The sequence below is a fragment of the Astatotilapia calliptera genome, chromosome 19 (assembly GCF_964374335.1).
Source record: "Astatotilapia calliptera chromosome 19, fAstCal68.1, whole genome shotgun sequence".
NCBI lineage: Eukaryota > Metazoa > Chordata > Actinopteri > Cichliformes > Cichlidae > Astatotilapia > Astatotilapia calliptera.
Window position 1 is genome coordinate 30186133 of NC_137440.1, and position 17033 is coordinate 30203165.

Sequence of the window (17033 nt, forward strand, 5' to 3'; positions counted from 1 at the left end):
CAGGATTTCTGACTCTTCTGAGTGTTGCTGACCCAGATGCACTGGCTCCCCATTATGTTCACGGTCCATCTTAAGATTTGGCCTTTGACTTTTAGAGCTGTGCATAGACAAGCACCATCATACATTGGAGATTACATGCACATGTCCCAAGTAGGTCCCTGAAGTTATGTGACTATAGTGTCTGCTGGTTGTTCATCATAAAAGGCTGAAAACTACGGATACAGCGCTTTTTTAACAGTGCCACCTCCACCCCAGACTCAGGAACGCTTTCCCTGTGGGCGGGAGATCTGTGGACTCGGTTCTCTTAAAGAAAAAAAAACTAAACAGCTGTTACTATTGAATAAAAAACAACGGAATTGATGGAGACGGCTAGCACAACCATTGTAACGAGCTATTTGTTGCATATCAATAAAGTTTATACAAAAAAAAAGTCTACATCGTGCCCTTGGCAACAACCTTTGACCCAAACATTCCCAGCAGGTTACTGGAGCTACTCATCTTTCAGTGTTATTATTTGCCCTCAGCTTTTCCTCTTTGTTCTAGCACTCGGTTGTTGTAGCAGTAATTGTAGCAGCGATGCCGACGAATAAAGCCTCCAACCCTAAAAAGACCAAAGGCGGGTAAGTGTGCGTTTTGTTGTTGTTAGCCGAGCTGAAGTACAAACGGAAACTTGAACTCCTCTTTGGGTTTTGTTTCAGGAAAGAAAAGAAGGAAGGCAAACGGGACTCGAAAACGGACAAAGAGTCGGACGTGGAGAAGGCCAAGGCCAACGCCGTCCTGTGGGAGCTGAGGTTAAAGGCCACCGAGCAGTCCCTGAGGGACTACACCGAGTCTTGTCAGAAGGTGGCACGCGCAAACGAGCATCTCACCAATCAGCTGTACCACGCGGAGAAAGACGCGATCCATATAGCAGGCCACTGGGAGAGACAGCTGGCAGCTAAAGAGGAAAAGGTCCCGGAATAACTCAACTGAATATTTTAAAGCAGTGCCAACCGAAAGTACAATAAAAGCTAATACAAAATTGTCAAACTTTCATATGTTAGGTGTAAATCAGGGGTGTCAAACATAAGGCTGGAGGGCCAGAATCGGCCCAACAAAGACTCCAATCTGGCCCTCTATGACTTTGGAAAGGAGGGCATAAATGTAGGATTTTTCTACTGATATAGACTTCAGACCAAAGATGAAGCCAAAATTAATCAAGTCATAGATAAACAATCAAATGATGGAAAAGTTTCTGTTTTTTCACTATTTACTACAAAAATGTATGCTTTATATCCACAGTGGAAAAAAAATGAATAAGAAATTTAAAGTAAATTAAGCAAACCTTTATGTTTTATAATAGTTTAGGCAATGTGCTACCAGAACGTTTTGAGTAATATTACACATTAATTTCTTATAATTTAAACCAACATTTAAATTATCAGTTGTGCTGACAGATTTCTGTCATTTACTACTGTAGCATTTCTTTATATGTAGAAAACTGAGACTTACTGCTGAAATTGCACTTCTTTTCTTTTATGAAGATATCTCAAGGATTAAATGTGTACTTAAAGTTCTTTCCACCAACAGAAAGGGGAGATTTACTGGACTGGCCCATTTAAGATCAAAGTTGGTAGATTAGGATCATTTCTACTTTCTATATACAACACCATAAAAGACAAAAATAATTTATTGAATAAAGAACAAAAATACTGCCGACCTGCCCTATAATGACACCAACCTCTCTCCCAAAAACCTTGGTAGTCCTAACGAGGATCACCCTGTACAATCACCAGTGCCTAGTGTCCTAATTCCTAGTTCCCATCTTAGCACCCCCGTTTTATCATTATTTCTATTTGTATTTCATTAATTACCTCTCCTTTTCAGCATTATTATCAAGAAGTAGTAGAAATTGTAGCAGCAGTAGTGATGGTGGGAGTGGTGTTATTACTAATGTTATTACTAATTATATTATTATAATTGTTGTTGTTGTGATTTTTTGATATCACATATATTCACATATGGAAAAACATCAGTAATTTCCACATTTTTCTCAAAATTGATTTTTGACTTTATTTTTTAATATGGCCTGTAAATGGTCTGTATTTATAGCGCCTTACTAGTCCCTAAGACCCCAAAGCGCTTTACATTTCCAGTCATCCACACATTCACACACAGGTGATGGCAGCTACATTGTAGCCACAGCCACCCTGGGGCGCACTGACAGAGGCGAGGCAGCCGGACACTGGCGTCACCGGGCCCTCTGACCACCACCAGTAGGCAACGGGTGAAGTGTCTTGCAAGGACACAACGACCGAGACTGTCCGAGCCGGGGCTCGAACCGGCAACCTTCCGATTACAAGGCAAACTCCCAACTCTTGAGCCACGATCGCCCCTCAATATGATCAACAATATTTTTTCTTTCTTAATGTGGCCCTAATATTCCGTCGTAATCTTTCACAGTAAAACACTCTCTGTTTAAAAAAAGCTCAAAGTGTGCAGTGTGTGGCCCATGAATATGTAAAATTAGGTTGACAGCCCTCATGTAAGTGATCAATGTGGTGTTTTCTTGGATGATTTAAACTGTCACTTTACAGATTTGTGTGCTGGAGAAGGCCTTACAAACTCAGCAGGCACTTGCCCGAGAAGAGAAGGACAAATTGGTGAGTTCATATAAAACTCAGCCACACTAAAAGAAAGACAGGCACTTTCACATCTGGTCCACGAAACATGCTCCACATGCCTAGTATGTACATGGCAGAAAACTCCAGTAGAGCTTGTGATTTACTGTACTCGTGTTAAACCTGTAGCATCACAAAAATGTGCTGCGCTGTGTCTCAACAGCTGTCTTGTGTGCAATTATGTGGATATTTATTATGTAAGAAAACAACCAAACAAAGTGACCATAAAGCAAAAAACAAACCCCACACATTCCAAGTTACATGGTCCAATGTTATTTAAATCCACGTCAGTGGCTACAGGGGGGAAAAGCATAATTTAAAAGTGCTTGGTTGGAGAAAAGCAGTCTCGTTGCTGGTCTTGATGTGTTAACCATACCTCACATATCACACATATCCTTACGCTAAAATGCAAAGGAACTTTTGACTCTTCCATCCCTGCACTCAGCTTCTTATAATTAAAATAAAGAAATTTTGCATTGCTTGCTTGACAAGTGGAGACAAAAAAAAATGTACAGAAAGCCTTTTGCTAGCAGCTGTTTTCCATCCTCCAGCTCTTTTTACATGATGGATGAAAAAAGAAGCCTGGTTTGGACCAACTTAAAACAAGCCTGTTACATAAATGTATGGACCTCTCACATACGATCAGTCAGTGGAAAATTCTGTGGCTAACTCCAGAGATGTGACCCAAAACATGCTGTTTACAGCCCTTTTCTTACTGTAAGGTCACATGAGCTGAATGCTTAATCCTTCCTGGAAGACATCGAGTTGGCCTAGGATGCAGCGTTGGCATATAGGGCCTATTTTTGCCACCCTCTCATGGCTTTCAGTGAAATGTAGAATTCATTTTTTCGTGGACTCTACATGGTCTGGCTTATACTACAGGCCTGCAGCCTCTTTAATTATGTTATCAGTGTTTTTTAACTGTTCTTAAAACCAAGAGGTGACCACGCTTTTGATGTTTTAGCAACCAAACTGTGGAACAGCCTTTCCCCTTCCATCAGGTTGGCTGATTCAGTAGTTTTTGCTAAAAGCTAATTTTTGTAGGTTATTGTTTACATAAACATTCATTCCATAGCTTCTATGTCAGTATGACTGCTTATCTCTGTGTAATGTATGTTTTGATGACTATCCAAACTATTCCAATAGTGATAAGCTGTGTTTTAAAACAGTTATTTTTATAACTGTCCTGCATATGTTCAATTTGCAGCATCAGGAAAAGACATATTTAGGCTGTACTAATCGCTGTGAACTTTAAACTGGAAGGTATTTTTGGAAGGCTTGACCACTTGATAGATCCCACACAGTGAAAATTGCAGATGACGCAAACCAGCTTGTGTAAATACTGTCGAGTGGCTCTCTGAAGTCGACGAATGCGAACGGAGTTATCTGCAGAATAACGATTAGGCCTAACGTTGTAATCAGATGGTTGATAGCCTCTCATTTACTCGTCATGTACATGTTTGTGGGTGCGTGTTTTTCTAGTTTCTCATGACTTTGGTCATTTTGTCACATTTTGCTCAGACTGGCTTCTCCACAGTAGCATCTTGAGGTATTTAGCACGAGTGATCTGTGCTGAAGTCAGTTTGCAAAAGAGCATTGGCCATTTGAACTCCACGATGAAATCTTCCTAAGTATTACAAGCTGCACTTGTGGGATGTTTGCACCAGATCCAGTCTAAGTGGATTTATGCGTACAGTTGAGACATGGCATTTAATACCCAGGATTCTGTTTTTGTGTCTGTGTGTGTGTGTTTGTCTAATTCAAAAGGTCAGTGAGCTTAACATGATCCAGGAAGAAATGAGAAAGATGAAAGAAATAGAAGTCCAAAGGGAGCAGGATATCGTTCACGTGAGGACACACAAAAAAAAAACACAAAAAAATACTTATTACATGTAAGGATATTAAAATGTGACCAGTAACCATGGTTTTTCATATTCCAGATGAAACAAAGCAGCGATGATGCTTACAAGAAGCTAATGCAACACCTAAGAGAGAAGGAGGATCAGTTCTTAAAAGAAATGGTAGGAAGTCAGGAATATAATCCAAAAATTCTCCCCCGGGTTTGGAACCACACTTACTGGTCAACTTTGTTAGCTATGTCTTCCTAGGACCAGCTTGGACCCCCTTTTGGTTTTAGAAATGTCTTCATTCTTCACGGCATAGATTTAACAAGGTGCTGACATGACAGCAACACAGTTTCTGCAGATCTGTGATGTGAATCTTCCGTTCCACCTTGTCCCAAAAGTGCTCTTCCTATCGGCTTAAAGCAGTCTGGCCATTCTTCTCTCATGTCTGGTATCAACAAGACATTTTCTCCAACAGAACCGCTGCTCACTGCAAATTCTCTCGTTTTTTGGCTGCTGTCTGTAAACTCTAGAGTGAAAAATCCTGAGCAGAGCAGCAATTTCTGAAACACTCAGAACCATTTGGTACCAAATGGTCAAAGTCACTTAAATGACCTTTTTCCCATCTGATGCTCGGTTTGACCAGGTACAAATGTCTAAGTGCAAAAGATGTTGGTGAAAAAGAAGCTTTAATATTGAAAGTTGAAAGAGTGAAAAAGCTGTAAATTTCCCTTCAGGAACACTTGGAGAAAGAAACAAAGGCATGTAGTCAAACAATGGCCAAGATGGCGGAGGACCACCGTGAAGCCATTGTGTGAGTCCTTTGTTTGTTTGTTTGTTTGTTTTGCTGTCACTTTACAGTCTAATTTTGCTCTATAAATTGCACTGTCATGCAAAGTGCAAAGAGAAAATAATTTACTCATATGAGTGATTATGTATAAAAATAGATTTCGCTAGAACTGATGTTATTTTTTGACCACGCCGGCTCGTCATGTTCCAAGGAACACATCCTCAGCCATGCTGCAGCGAGGAAAAAGTAAAGTGTGTGTGTGGAAGACCATAGTTTATTACTTTTGAGGCCATAAGATGTGCACTGCCTCTGCTGTGTTTAGTTATTTTTTACAGCTCATAAAACATTTACATTGATACTGGTGTGGTCCTGTCGGTTTGGTCTTGGTGTCGGTAATTGATTTAATTTTGGACACATGTGGGTGATCTTAAAAAGTCAAGTGCAGTCATTCAGTTAATTCACTTTACGAGGCTTACAAAAGAAAATGTCCTTATTATATTATTGTAATATGCACTACTTAATAACTTTGAAATATGCAGTCATGGTAAAAATAATATTTTCTTTGAATTACATTCAAGTTTTGTGTATCAGGACATCAACAGATGACATATTCGTCAAGGACATCCTTTAATGAACAAAAACTAAGCCAGAACAAAGAAGCAGTGTGTGAAAAACTAAGTACATCCACCTTTATTGTCTGTTTAAAATACACTGAGCTGAAGTATAATGAAATGTGCTGTATGAATAAAATTGCCATCGTCATTTAGCAGAAATAACGTTACTGTGTGACCGTGTGCCTCTTATATCATTGTGGAGGAATTCTGACCCACTTTTCTTTACAATTTTGCTTCAGTTTATTGAGGTTTGCAGCAATTATTCATGCGCAGCTTAAGATCATTTCACTCGGGTGGCGCTTTGACCAGGTCATTGTTAGTCTTTTTCTTTTTTTTGGCCATTCTGTTGTAGATTTGATGCTGTGCTCGGGATCATTGTCCTGACCACTGGCATGACCGAGTCAAGCCTTAGCTATCAGACAGATGGCCTCTCATTTTGATTCTAGAATACTTTGGTGTACAGAGGAGTTCGTGGTCGACTCAATGACTGCAAGGTGCCCAGGTTCTGTAAAACAAGCCCAAACCATCACTCCTCCACCACCATGCTTGGCAGTCGGTTTGAGGTATTTGTGCTGATATCTTGTGTTTGCTTGTCATGAAATGTGGCACTATAAATTATGGGCAACAACTCAATTTTGGTCTTGTTTCTCCAAAGGATATTGTTCTAGAGGTTTTGTGGTTTGTCTAAGATGCATCTTTGCAAACCGAAGTCATACTGACATGTCTTTTTTTAGAAAGACGAGGCAAAGATGCAATACTTTGTTTGTTTGTTTGTTTTTGTACAGAAGTTACATGCTAACTGGGGCCTTAGTAGTCTTTTTTTAATTTCTCTTAGCTGGAACATCTACTTTTGCAAAGATTGGCAACTTCCTTGAGTGTTTTCCACTTGTGAACAATCCTTCACTGTAGAAGGACTTCAGATTGTTTAAAATGAGCTAATAACCGTTCCCAGATTCTCTGAGATCATTGCCGATATTTTTCCTAATTGGAATTGTGTCTACACACATCTGAATGCACCAGATGAACAAACTGCCAAAACCTTTGCTTCTGTGAACATGGTCACATTTCATATCATTTGAGTAGCAGCATCTGACTGATAGTTGCTCTCGTGATCTCTGTGTAACTAGTACTTAGTTTTCCCCATACACTGCTTCATCAGCCAAGTTGTTCTTGACTCAGTATAATATGCCATGTTTTATAGATCATCTGAGGTTGTGTTTATCTAATTTTAAGTGCTCATAAAGACTAAACACTGATGCACAAAATCTTAGAACTGACAGGGTTTATACTTTTATTTTCATTTTTTGGACTGTATTTCACAAATAAATAAATGAATATTTTTTTTGCAGCAGGCTAGGAATTGACTGCAAATACTGCTGAACACAATATCAAGACTGGTGCGTGTTCATAACTGTTGATTCATTTTTCAGTGTCTCTCTTTTATGCTGTAAACTGTTTAGGCGATTGAAAGATGCTTTGCACTCTGTGATCAAGGAGCGCGATTGCCTCATTGACAAGCTGAAATATCACATAAAGGAGGCAGAGGATCTGCAGAAGTTAGCAAAGTTACTGACTGAGGAAAACACCTCACTGGCATTGGACAAGGTATGTTTAAACCAAAGGACAGCAAACACCAGAGTAGCTATTAGGCATCAGCAGTCCCTGGACAGAGGCCATTCATCTCCATAAAGACATTTTAAATCACTTTCAGTTATGAAACACTTGTCAGATCTGTGCAGAATATATTTCAGGTGGTTTTTCCCTTGTGTTGTTTACTTGTGCTGATCCTGTGTATTTTGCTTGTGGTCCCACTCCCACCCCCCTCATCTTCTGACTACTATCCAGCCTCTCAGCGGTCAGTGGTTGTGGTGAGTTTCCACTGGTGTCTGGGTTCAAATAAAGTAGCTTATCCTTGGCCGTTTTCTGGCTGTGATTCTTAAACATAAATAAATGCTGGGCACATTAATCTTACCTCTGATGATGACAGCTAATCAGTAGAGTAAACCTGGCTTACTGAAACTTTGACCACTCACTGAGCAGAACAGGCTGGAACACAAGTCAATATCTGTTCCTTGTTCTACACTGGAATAAAAGTGAGAGGATTTTCTAAAATTAACTCTGTGTTATCCGTTTCCTGCTCACCTAGAGCATGCTGGAGTTGACGGTAAAGGACAACGCAGCACAGATGGGGACTCAAAAACAGAAGCTAACTGAACTGAGGGCCGAGGTGGCTTCCCTGGAGGAGGCCCTGCAGCTCAAAGCCGTGGAGATTGAGCAGCAGGAGAAGAAAGAGAAGGCGAACCTGGTCACCATCCAGGCCAGCCAGGTGGAGCTGGACAAGCTGCAGAAAGTGCTCGCGATGCGAGAAAAGGAAATGAAGCATGTGAAGCAACTGGCGAGCACCATTGTAGCAAAGCGCCAAGAGCTGGAGGAGTTCTTCCATGAAGCACTGGGTCATGTGAGGAAGGAGATCAAGGACAGCAGGCTCCAATACAGACAGGAGGCACTGCAGAGTTATCGTAGGAGGTTTAGAGAAGCCACAGCAGGAAAGATAAAGTTCCCACCCATCCGCACCTTCCATAAAACTGCCCACAGTACCAACTCTGTCTATTCAGACATGGAGGCGGCTGCGACATGGTAGGTGTCCTGCCCTTCTCATCATTTCCATACGGTGTGTGTATCTTCCTGATATTTTTAATTCCTTATGTTTACTAGTGCTGATTCCCAGCTTGTTCAGTGGTCAGCAAACATCTTTGTGGTTCATATTCATTGAGTAAAGGAATTTACACAACAAAAGTGACACTGAAATGTGATTTCATCTGCTTGTCTTGAAGGACGGATCAACCGGGGAGCGAAGTTGAAATCTCTGATCTCACTTGGGAGCAAAAGGAACAAGTGCTCCGGCTTCTCTTTGCTAAAATGAATGGATGCAGAGAAAGGTAATGAAACGCTGCAATTATTTGTTTATGTTTGACTTAGCAAAAGTCGTGCTGGACGCTTTGTTCGCTCATTGACTTCATCCCGATTTTAATACATTCGAATCCTTTTGTAATCCCCCAGAATGAACTGACACTGCTGCGGCAATTAACTCTGAAGAACAAAGTGCAGTGACACTGTGCAGAGGTTCAGTCACAGCTTCTGATGACTCCTCCCTCTTTTTAATGTTTTAAACAGCCATTTTCTCAGCAGAAGAGGATACCATAAAACATCAGTTAGGCTTCAAGCAATTTTCTTTTCCATGCAGCTGCTTAAAAAGAATGAAGAAAGAGTCTGGGCACAATAGTAAAAATAGGCCCAGGCCGCAGAGTCGTGTGCTTGGAAACAAACATCTGGTCACGTCGATTTGCTTTCACCCTATTGGCCTCTCTTCACGTGCACTCGCAGCTTATTTTGTTCTTTGAACACTTGTGGTCAGAGAGCAGCTGGTAACATGATTTTCAGGAAGGAGTGTGCAGGAGAGCTGGATGTATAGGGGCAAGGCAGGCATGAGGAGAAGTATATTCAGGTTAACCTCGGTCTGGCAGCTAGACCAGCAGAATAACACAGAACATTTGGCAGCTGAAGTTTGCAGCATGCAAATCCATGTGCGTTGTGCTGACCCGGAGTAACCCCTTCGCTAGACAGGCTGGAGGCCTCAGTGAAAAGACACCACTGTGCTAAAACATGACTTTTCACTGTGAGGTTCTGTATTTAACCGCAACTCCGCATCTTCCTGACAGCCAAGTCAGCCGACAGGTGGCTCTGCCGGCCTCCACTGAGAAGAGGAGCTTCACGGAGAACGATGTAGCCGGGTAAGACGCTGAAGGAATGCACAAGAATAAAAACTGTGCCTCATCCTTGCAATTAAGAAGCCCTTTAAGATTTATTGGTCCCCACATTCCATGTTTAGCCAAAAAAGCAGCGGCTGTGAGAACATGAGTGCCTACATGTGATTTATCAACACAGTGGCATGATGATGACTTTCTTCCAGAATTAGAGAGGAGCTGTCCCCTCCGACCATGAGCACCCCGGCGCCATCAGAGTCCACGCTGCCAGCCGCCCAGCCAGATACACACATCACGTGACCTCCGAGTGGCCTCTGTGTCTCACATTAAACTGTGCTTGCGTGTTTCCTCAAGAGTGTTAACACAACTAGAATATAGGATGTTTGTTTGTGCTTGTTCAAAATATCTTACCGTGCACGCATGTGCGGTGTGGCATGTGAGTGCTTTTGCACGTTCTGTCTGTTGTACCTCAGTTTAAAAAAAGAAAAGAAAGAAAATCTATTTGTGACTACAGAGTGCTGATAAGAACATATGCACCAGGTGACATGAGGATTTCAGTTTGCCCACACACCTTACATCCACTTACATGCTTTCTTTGCGCCTTCCAGCAAGGATGTGACAAGCAGTTGGAACAGAAGTAGCATCTTATAAGCTGAATAGCCGGGTCACCTGTACAAATGACCCCCCACCCACACTCACCCGTGTGGTAAGTGGTTAAAAAGAATGGATGGATAGATGTTTTTTTAAGTCATTTTTGAGGGGTTTTAGCTTTTATTATGATAGAAAAGGTGAAAGTAGATTGGAAAGCTGGAAGAGAGCAGCAAATGGCTCAGGGCTGTTTCAAACCCAGGCCTGTAAAATTTACAGCTTATCGGTCAGTTGCTCAATCCGGTGAGCTATAGTGTTGCCTGTGTATTGATAGATTTGATATAAAGTGTCAGCACATTGACGCTCTCTTATCTGATAAGTCATATACACAATACTAGAACGTAAGCTTGATGAGTATCAGTACAGTGCAGGTGCAGCATTTGCACATTAAGACACTTGATGAATGGATAAACATGAGGCACGTTTACAGGAAGATGCCTCATTGTGGCAGAGGAGAAAAGGGGGTCATGGGAGGAGAGGTGTAAGATAGCATAATCAAAGGCAACCGGTGTGACTCCAGGCAGCTTTCATTTCTGTGAAACACAAACACAGCAAGTGTATAAGAGTTTCAGCAGGTGCTGTATTTCTGGAAATGACATTGACCCAATAATGTTACAGAACTTTTGGATTGCCTTAGTGTTGTCCCCTCACACAATAGCCACATATACATATCTAATATAAAGCCTTTTAATCTGGGGATTATTTATTTATAACTTGTATTTATGAGCTATTCACAGGTGACATATGAATCTGCTTTTGCAAGTGGAGCGTTTGACGTCTCCTGGTTTACAAGAGTAATCAGCAGCGACTGGATGGAGCATTTAGCGTCCCATGGTAGGCATGGTAACGGCAGGACTTTTTAAGGTGGCATCTTCAGCTTTCCATTGTGCAGTGACGGTTTTGATCTGTGTGTAGAACTGGATGCCCTGAAGAGCAAAAATAAAAGCGTTTACGTCACATTAAGACAGCTGCTGTGTTTTTACTCTCACAGGCCCAACGACAGGATCCGTTTGTTTTAGTTGCCACTCACTTGTTTTCCGTAGAAGTTCGTGTCCCCTCTGAAGGATCCCCTCGATCCAGTGAAGGAGAACATTGGCAGCGGCACCGGGATTGGAACATTGACTCCCACCTGCAGAAAACAAGCATTGTCCCTTTCATTTCCATAAGTGTAAGGTTTGTAAAACAATTCCCTCAGGTCCTAAATTGCTAGGGACAAGTGAGACTCAGCTGATGAGAGATGCGGTACGTGCGTGCTGTTTACAAAGCAAGCTTACACGATCGCACAAAACAGAGATAAACCTGTGGCTTTTATTTGATGTGTGAAAACAAAGCGTGCTCTTACGAAAAAGGGAGGAAAACAAAAAATATATAAAAATAAAGTTTTGTTGCGAAAACACCAAGAGGCACGGCATGGTTGGTTTAGTGTGTTTTAAACAACGGGAATAGGTTTGCATACTTGGGCCTTTTGGCAAAGGTGCATGGGAGAAAAGAAAAAAAACAGAAAAGTAGATGTTTGTTGCATGGAGGTTTGGAGACGAGTACGGCACATGGCCTGCACAACATTCCCCGACATGTGAACAGCAAACACAGGGCATAACTAGGCTCCACAGGCAAACAAACAGGATGGCCATGTTTTTACTTAACTGTTAAATACGCACCTAGAAATCCCTTTTGAGATTTAATTTTAACAATTCTCACCACCAACTCCCCTCTTCCCCTGAATACTACCTGGAAAAGTTTCTATGCATCCCTATTTTTATTTAACAGAAGCATATTTGCTGTTGCTATTTGCGACTTTCTTGGGTGTGGATGTGGAGGGGAAAAAGGGGGTTGCTTAAGGTGTGCATTTTGGGTAGGGAGCAAATAAGGGTATGCTCAACATGGAAAATAATTGTTTTTATTTAATGTGTGAAGGCTTTCAAACAAATATGATGTTCTCTCCGCTTGAGATGGTGCATAGAAACGACAGAGCGGCGTGAATGTCTCCTTTCTCCCTTGAACGAGCTGCACATTTGGACGCAGCGGCCACTCACCTGGCCCACATCCACCTCGTGAGTATATTTGCGTGCGGTGGCACCGTTTGTGGTGAAGATGGCTGTACCGTTGCCATAGGGGTTCTTGTTAACCAAACTGATGGCGTTGTCCAGGGAGTCTGCCTCCAGAACGACCAGCACGGGCCCAAAGATCTCCTCGGTGTAGCACTTCATCTGAGGCTGAAAGAGCGCACAACGGAGCACTTTCACAGACTGCAGACATCTTTGTAATATCACTCACGTGCAAGTACTTTTAACACATGAAGCCTCATACTGTGACGTTGCCAAGGATGGTAGGTCCCACAAAGTTGCCGTTCTCGTAACCTTTGACTTTAATATTTCGGCCATCCAGTAGCAGCTTTGCTCCCTCCTCCACGCCGCTCTGGATCAGACTGCAGACTCTGTTCCTGGCTTGGGGAGAGATCAGAGGCCCCAGATCTGCACCAGGCTGGTCTCCTAGCAGGGCCCCAAAAAACAAACAGCTATAAGGTTACACGTTCTGTCACTTGACTGATGCGAACAAACTATGGGCACTGACATTTCGTTGGCCACAAAAGCCAGGACAAGGGGCACTTTGAGGCACTCCCTCTAAAATGGATTCTTGCGGGTTTCCTGTGTAATGTACAAATTAAACTTCATATCGCTGTAAACACACAGACTCATTCTCCATTTTACTTCACATCAACTTCTTTTCTCATAGGATTTGATCCTCTAGACCGCCATTTAGGCCCGAGCCGCAGATCTGGCCACAAATTTGCAGCATGGCTGACTCAACAAGCCCAGCTGACTCCCAATGTGAAGTTACAACAGGCCATAAGGCGAGAGGTGAGGTTAGGGCGGTGTGGGTGGCCCCGAGATGAATAAAACCAAAAAGGACCTTGGGGGAAACGCGCTCAGGAGAACAGGAGAGGCCGAGGTGAAGGCGATGGGGCGTGGTACCTGCATCCACGCGCAGAGCTTTGGCACGTTCCACCAGCTCCGGCAGCCAGCTATGCGCCTCGCCCACCAGTATGGCTGTGGACAGAGCCATGCAGCGTTGTCCCGCTGCCCCAAACGCCGCGCCCACAAGCTGGTTCAGAGTGTTCTCCTTGTTGGCATCAGGCATCACCACACCATGGTTCTTGGCTCCCTACAGTACACAAGAAGTGGTTAGCCCTTTGCCGTTTGATCTCCACATTACAGCAACTGGTTAGTCACAAGCAGGGACATAAAAATCAGGGAATTAGATTAGAAACAAACGACCTACAAATTTCACATTGTAAACTTGGTCCACATTTCAGTCCACGTGAGGCAATGGAACATTTCCAGTTCGCAATCTGGGCCTTTTTAAATGTGATGCACAGCTGCACCATGCACATGCACTCCTCAGTACCATTGGGCGACACAAACACTTGAAACTGTTGGCCAATGCTGCCACCTTCTGGATGTTTAAAGCACATGTCAGACATTAAAACTGTTGCTCACCATGTTGGACTGCACCCTTTTGCCATTTTTAGAGCCCCTCTCATAAATATACTCCCCTGCTTGATTTGAGCCAACAAAGCTGATAGCCTTGATGGCCGGATGGTCACAGATGAAGTTCACAGCTGTAAGAGGAAGACAGTTACAGAGATGACTTAAGTAATGGCAGGTGATTACGGTTTATGATTTAGAGCAAATGTAGATATCTTCATTGTTACACACATTGTTTTTCTGCCAAGATAACTACATTTTCTATCTGAATGATGGATTAAAAAAAAAAAAAAGAAAAAAAAAAAGGATTTATTGGCGGTAATTTGAGGCTTTAAGCTTATTTGTCGAACATCTTTACATCTTACTGTAACATTACACAGCCACCAGCTCTTACCGTCGTGTTGGCCGTGGATGATGTTGAGCGTTCCATCTGGAGCGCCAGCATCCTGCAGCATCTTAGCCAGCAGCATGGCGCATGTGGGCACACGCTCCGAGGGCTTCAGCAGGTACGTGTTGCCACATACCATGCCCATAGGGAACATCCACAGGGGGATCATGGCCGGGAAGTTGAAGGGGGCAATGCCGGCACACACCCCAAGGGGAAGGCGATAGGTGTAAGTGTCCATGTCTTTGGAGATGGAGGGCAGGGTTTCCCCGAGCATCAGGGAGGTGATGCTGCAGGTGTGTTCTACCACCTCTGCACAGAAAGAAGTATGAACCATAGTATGGTCAGGTTTAGCAATTAAAGGATGACTGGCATCTTTTCATTTCACGAGATTTTGTCCTTATGTTCAACACCCCTGGCAGTAGTTGGTTATTTATGTGCACAGGCACGACATTTAAACAAAAGCATGTGTGTGTCAGCTGCTACACCAGGATAAAGTTAGCAAAGGTAGATATCGTGATCTGCATTTTATTAAAACGATGATTCAAGTATGATGTAAACATGAAATATTTTTATTATAATGACAACTCCAGCTGTCACAGATACATTATTTTTTATTCTAAGCCAATTTATACAACTACGTCAATAAAAAAACCGGGCATATGAAGATGATCTAAAACATCATCTCCATGAAAGAAATAACAGACATAACAAACCACATCAAATCACTGAATTTGAACTAATAATTTTTTCAGGAGCAACTTTGTTAGTTCACATATTACTAAAAACTCATCTCCTTACTGTCCCAGGCCAATTGTTGCATGTTATTTACTATCATAGAAAGGCCTAAAAATATCAAAATTTAATCTTCCACAGAATCAGTCATGTAATAAACCACCCTCTGTCCCGCTTGTCCCATATACAAGATGAAACAGATTAACAGATTCCTGTAAATGAGTTAAGAGCCTACACAAAATGCAAATATTTAACCACTTGTTGCTCAATGACAAAAAGGACATTGTGTGCATGTGTGTGTGTGTCAGACACACTTACGCAATCCTCTGAACACATCTCCCTCTGCATCTGCAAGGGTCTTCCCCTGCTCCACTGTGATGGCCTTGGCAAGTTCTTTCTGAAACGCATGAGGACGCTGTATCAGCTATATAGCCTAAAGTCAAGTTTCACTCAAACAAGAGCTCTGAACTACTGTGGACGGACTAACATGCTGTCTGTCCATCTGTTCATTCATCCATCCAAGCCCACGGCTGGAGTGGGGCTGGATACGAGCTGTCATATGGTGAGAGGTGGGGTGCACTCTGAACAAGTCACTAGCCTATTGCAGGGCTAACGCAGAGACATAGCCAGTCTAAAATCTCCCGTTAACCTAACACGCATGTCTTTGAACTTTGGGAGGAAGCCAGAGTACCCAGAGAGAAGAGGGAGACCTAAGAACCTCTCTCTGTGAGGCAACGGTGAGTCCACGCTCTTGTTTGATTCATTAATTAAACAAGGCTGAATGTGTTTTTACTTTCAGAGCACCTTACGGTGACTTACAATATTGTCCTTGATAAGCTGCTGATAGCGCAGAAAAACCTGCTGTCGAGCCAAGATGGAGGTCTCAGACCAGGAGCGAAAGGCTCTGGAGCATGAGTCTACAGCAGCCAGCATCTCCTCCTGGGTGGCTTTGGGCACGCAGGTGATCACCTCATTGGTAGCCTGTGAAAGTGGAAAAAAGTCATGATCTCTAAGCTGGATTTTTTTTAAACACTAAAAATAAGTGCTAATTTATACTGCTCATTCAATAATGCCAAATCTGAATCTAAATGTTGACGTGGGATGCCCATCTACACAAACCAGTCTGGACCAGTATGTCCAGGTTAAGCAACTCCATACTGTACAAGCACAGTGTGGTGAGGCATCAGTATACATTCACCTCAACTAATAATGGATGTTGCCAAGAAATACTAGAAGTACTTACAGGATTGTGAATATCCAGCCATTCCAAGGACTTGGATTCAACAAACTTCCCATCAATAAACAGTTTGGTGGTGGGCTGTGAGGAAAGATATCAGCATTTACTCGTAGGGTTGATTATCTCTGAAATGTATTACCAGATTAACAGTTACTCATAAGCACTCACCACAGAGGAGGAGGAGTAGCACAGTCGGCCGACTCTAAATGGAACCTGTGAAAGCGGCACAGCAGGGAGTCAAATCGCTAAAAGTAGCAAAAACTGCAGTATTTATCCATCCTAGAAGTACAACGTGCTGTTTCATTTGCACATTTTGTCAACCAGCTGCAGCCTGTTGGCCGATTAGATTAATGTGCAACTACTGAGTGTGGAGTTGTGAAAATGGGGACAAAGTCAAGCTGAGTGAAGCGGACTGAGAGAAGGAATGCGGTCCAGGCTGCAGGTGCACGGGTAGACTTCTTTGCGCTTAAATGCACCTGCAGCTGAACACGAGTAGAAAAACTTTCTTCATGTTATAAATCAGCTCTTGAAGGCATAAAATTATTATTATTACTTTTAATCCTCTTAAGATTTTTGAACTGAGGAAAAACGTTATTCCTCCCCTGTAAAGGAATGCACGGACATAACTTCTGCAGGACACTGTGTCAACAATCAGAGCTGACCACACGCTGCCACTTGCACTTTACCTTGGTCCTGAACGCTGATCTCAGAGCTGTTGACGCCATTCTGGGATATCATGTGCTACGCCGAACTGATTTGACCCACTGTGCAGGCAGGTAGCGCGGTGGCCAGCAGAAGACAGCATTCAGCTTTCCACCCCACAGATGTGAATCACCTGTGGGCGGGCTCTGGGGAAATTGAGGCTTCCTAA

At 42.7% G+C, this 17033-nt stretch overlaps 2 protein-coding genes across 2 annotated transcripts; one reads left to right on the forward strand and one right to left on the reverse strand.

Annotated features, from left to right (window-relative positions):
* The first annotated feature begins 471 nt into the window (after positions 1-471).
* bbof1a (basal body orientation factor 1a) lies at positions 472-11218 on the forward strand. Its single transcript, XM_026151912.2, has 11 exons — positions 472-620; positions 699-951; positions 2577-2642; positions 4428-4508; positions 4601-4681; positions 5242-5318; positions 7369-7513; positions 8055-8545; positions 8743-8847; positions 9628-9699; positions 9879-11218. Exons 1-11 carry the CDS (start codon positions 577-579, stop codon positions 9970-9972), a joined length of 1509 nt encoding a protein of 502 aa, XP_026007697.2. The 5' UTR covers positions 472-576; the 3' UTR covers positions 9973-11218.
* Positions 10881-17016, reverse strand: aldh6a1 (aldehyde dehydrogenase 6 family, member A1). The gene is made up of 12 exons (XM_026151911.2): positions 16849-17016; positions 16331-16375; positions 16169-16243; positions 15745-15906; positions 15244-15322; positions 14200-14502; positions 13818-13939; positions 13293-13482; positions 12628-12809; positions 12354-12533; positions 11351-11449; positions 10881-11246 (listed from the first exon to the last, which is right to left on the reverse strand). Exons 1-12 carry the CDS (start codon positions 16885-16887, stop codon positions 11142-11144), a joined length of 1581 nt encoding a protein of 526 aa, XP_026007696.1. The 5' UTR covers positions 16888-17016; the 3' UTR covers positions 10881-11141.
* Between the last annotated feature and the right edge of the window lie 17 nt (positions 17017-17033).

Coding starts and splice junctions, on each gene's coding strand:
- bbof1a (XM_026151912.2), top strand. CDS start 577: ATGCCGACGAATAAAGCCTCCAACCCTAAAAAGACCAAAGGCGG. Junction 8,546..8,742: donor ATGGAGGCGGCTGCGACATG/GTAGGTGTCCTG, acceptor CTTGTCTTGAAG/GACGGATCAACCGGGGAGCG. Junction 9,700..9,878: donor ACGGAGAACGATGTAGCCGG/GTAAGACGCTGA, acceptor ACTTTCTTCCAG/AATTAGAGAGGAGCTGTCCC.
- aldh6a1 (XM_026151911.2), bottom strand. CDS start 16,887: ATGGCGTCAACAGCTCTGAGATCAGCGTTCAGGACCAAG. Junction 16,244..16,330: donor GCTACTCCTCCTCCTCTGTG/GTGAGTGCTTAT, acceptor CTTTCCTCACAG/CCCACCACCAAACTGTTTAT. Junction 13,483..13,817: donor AAAGGGTGCAGTCCAACATG/GTGAGCAACAGT, acceptor TGTGTACTGTAG/GGAGCCAAGAACCATGGTGT.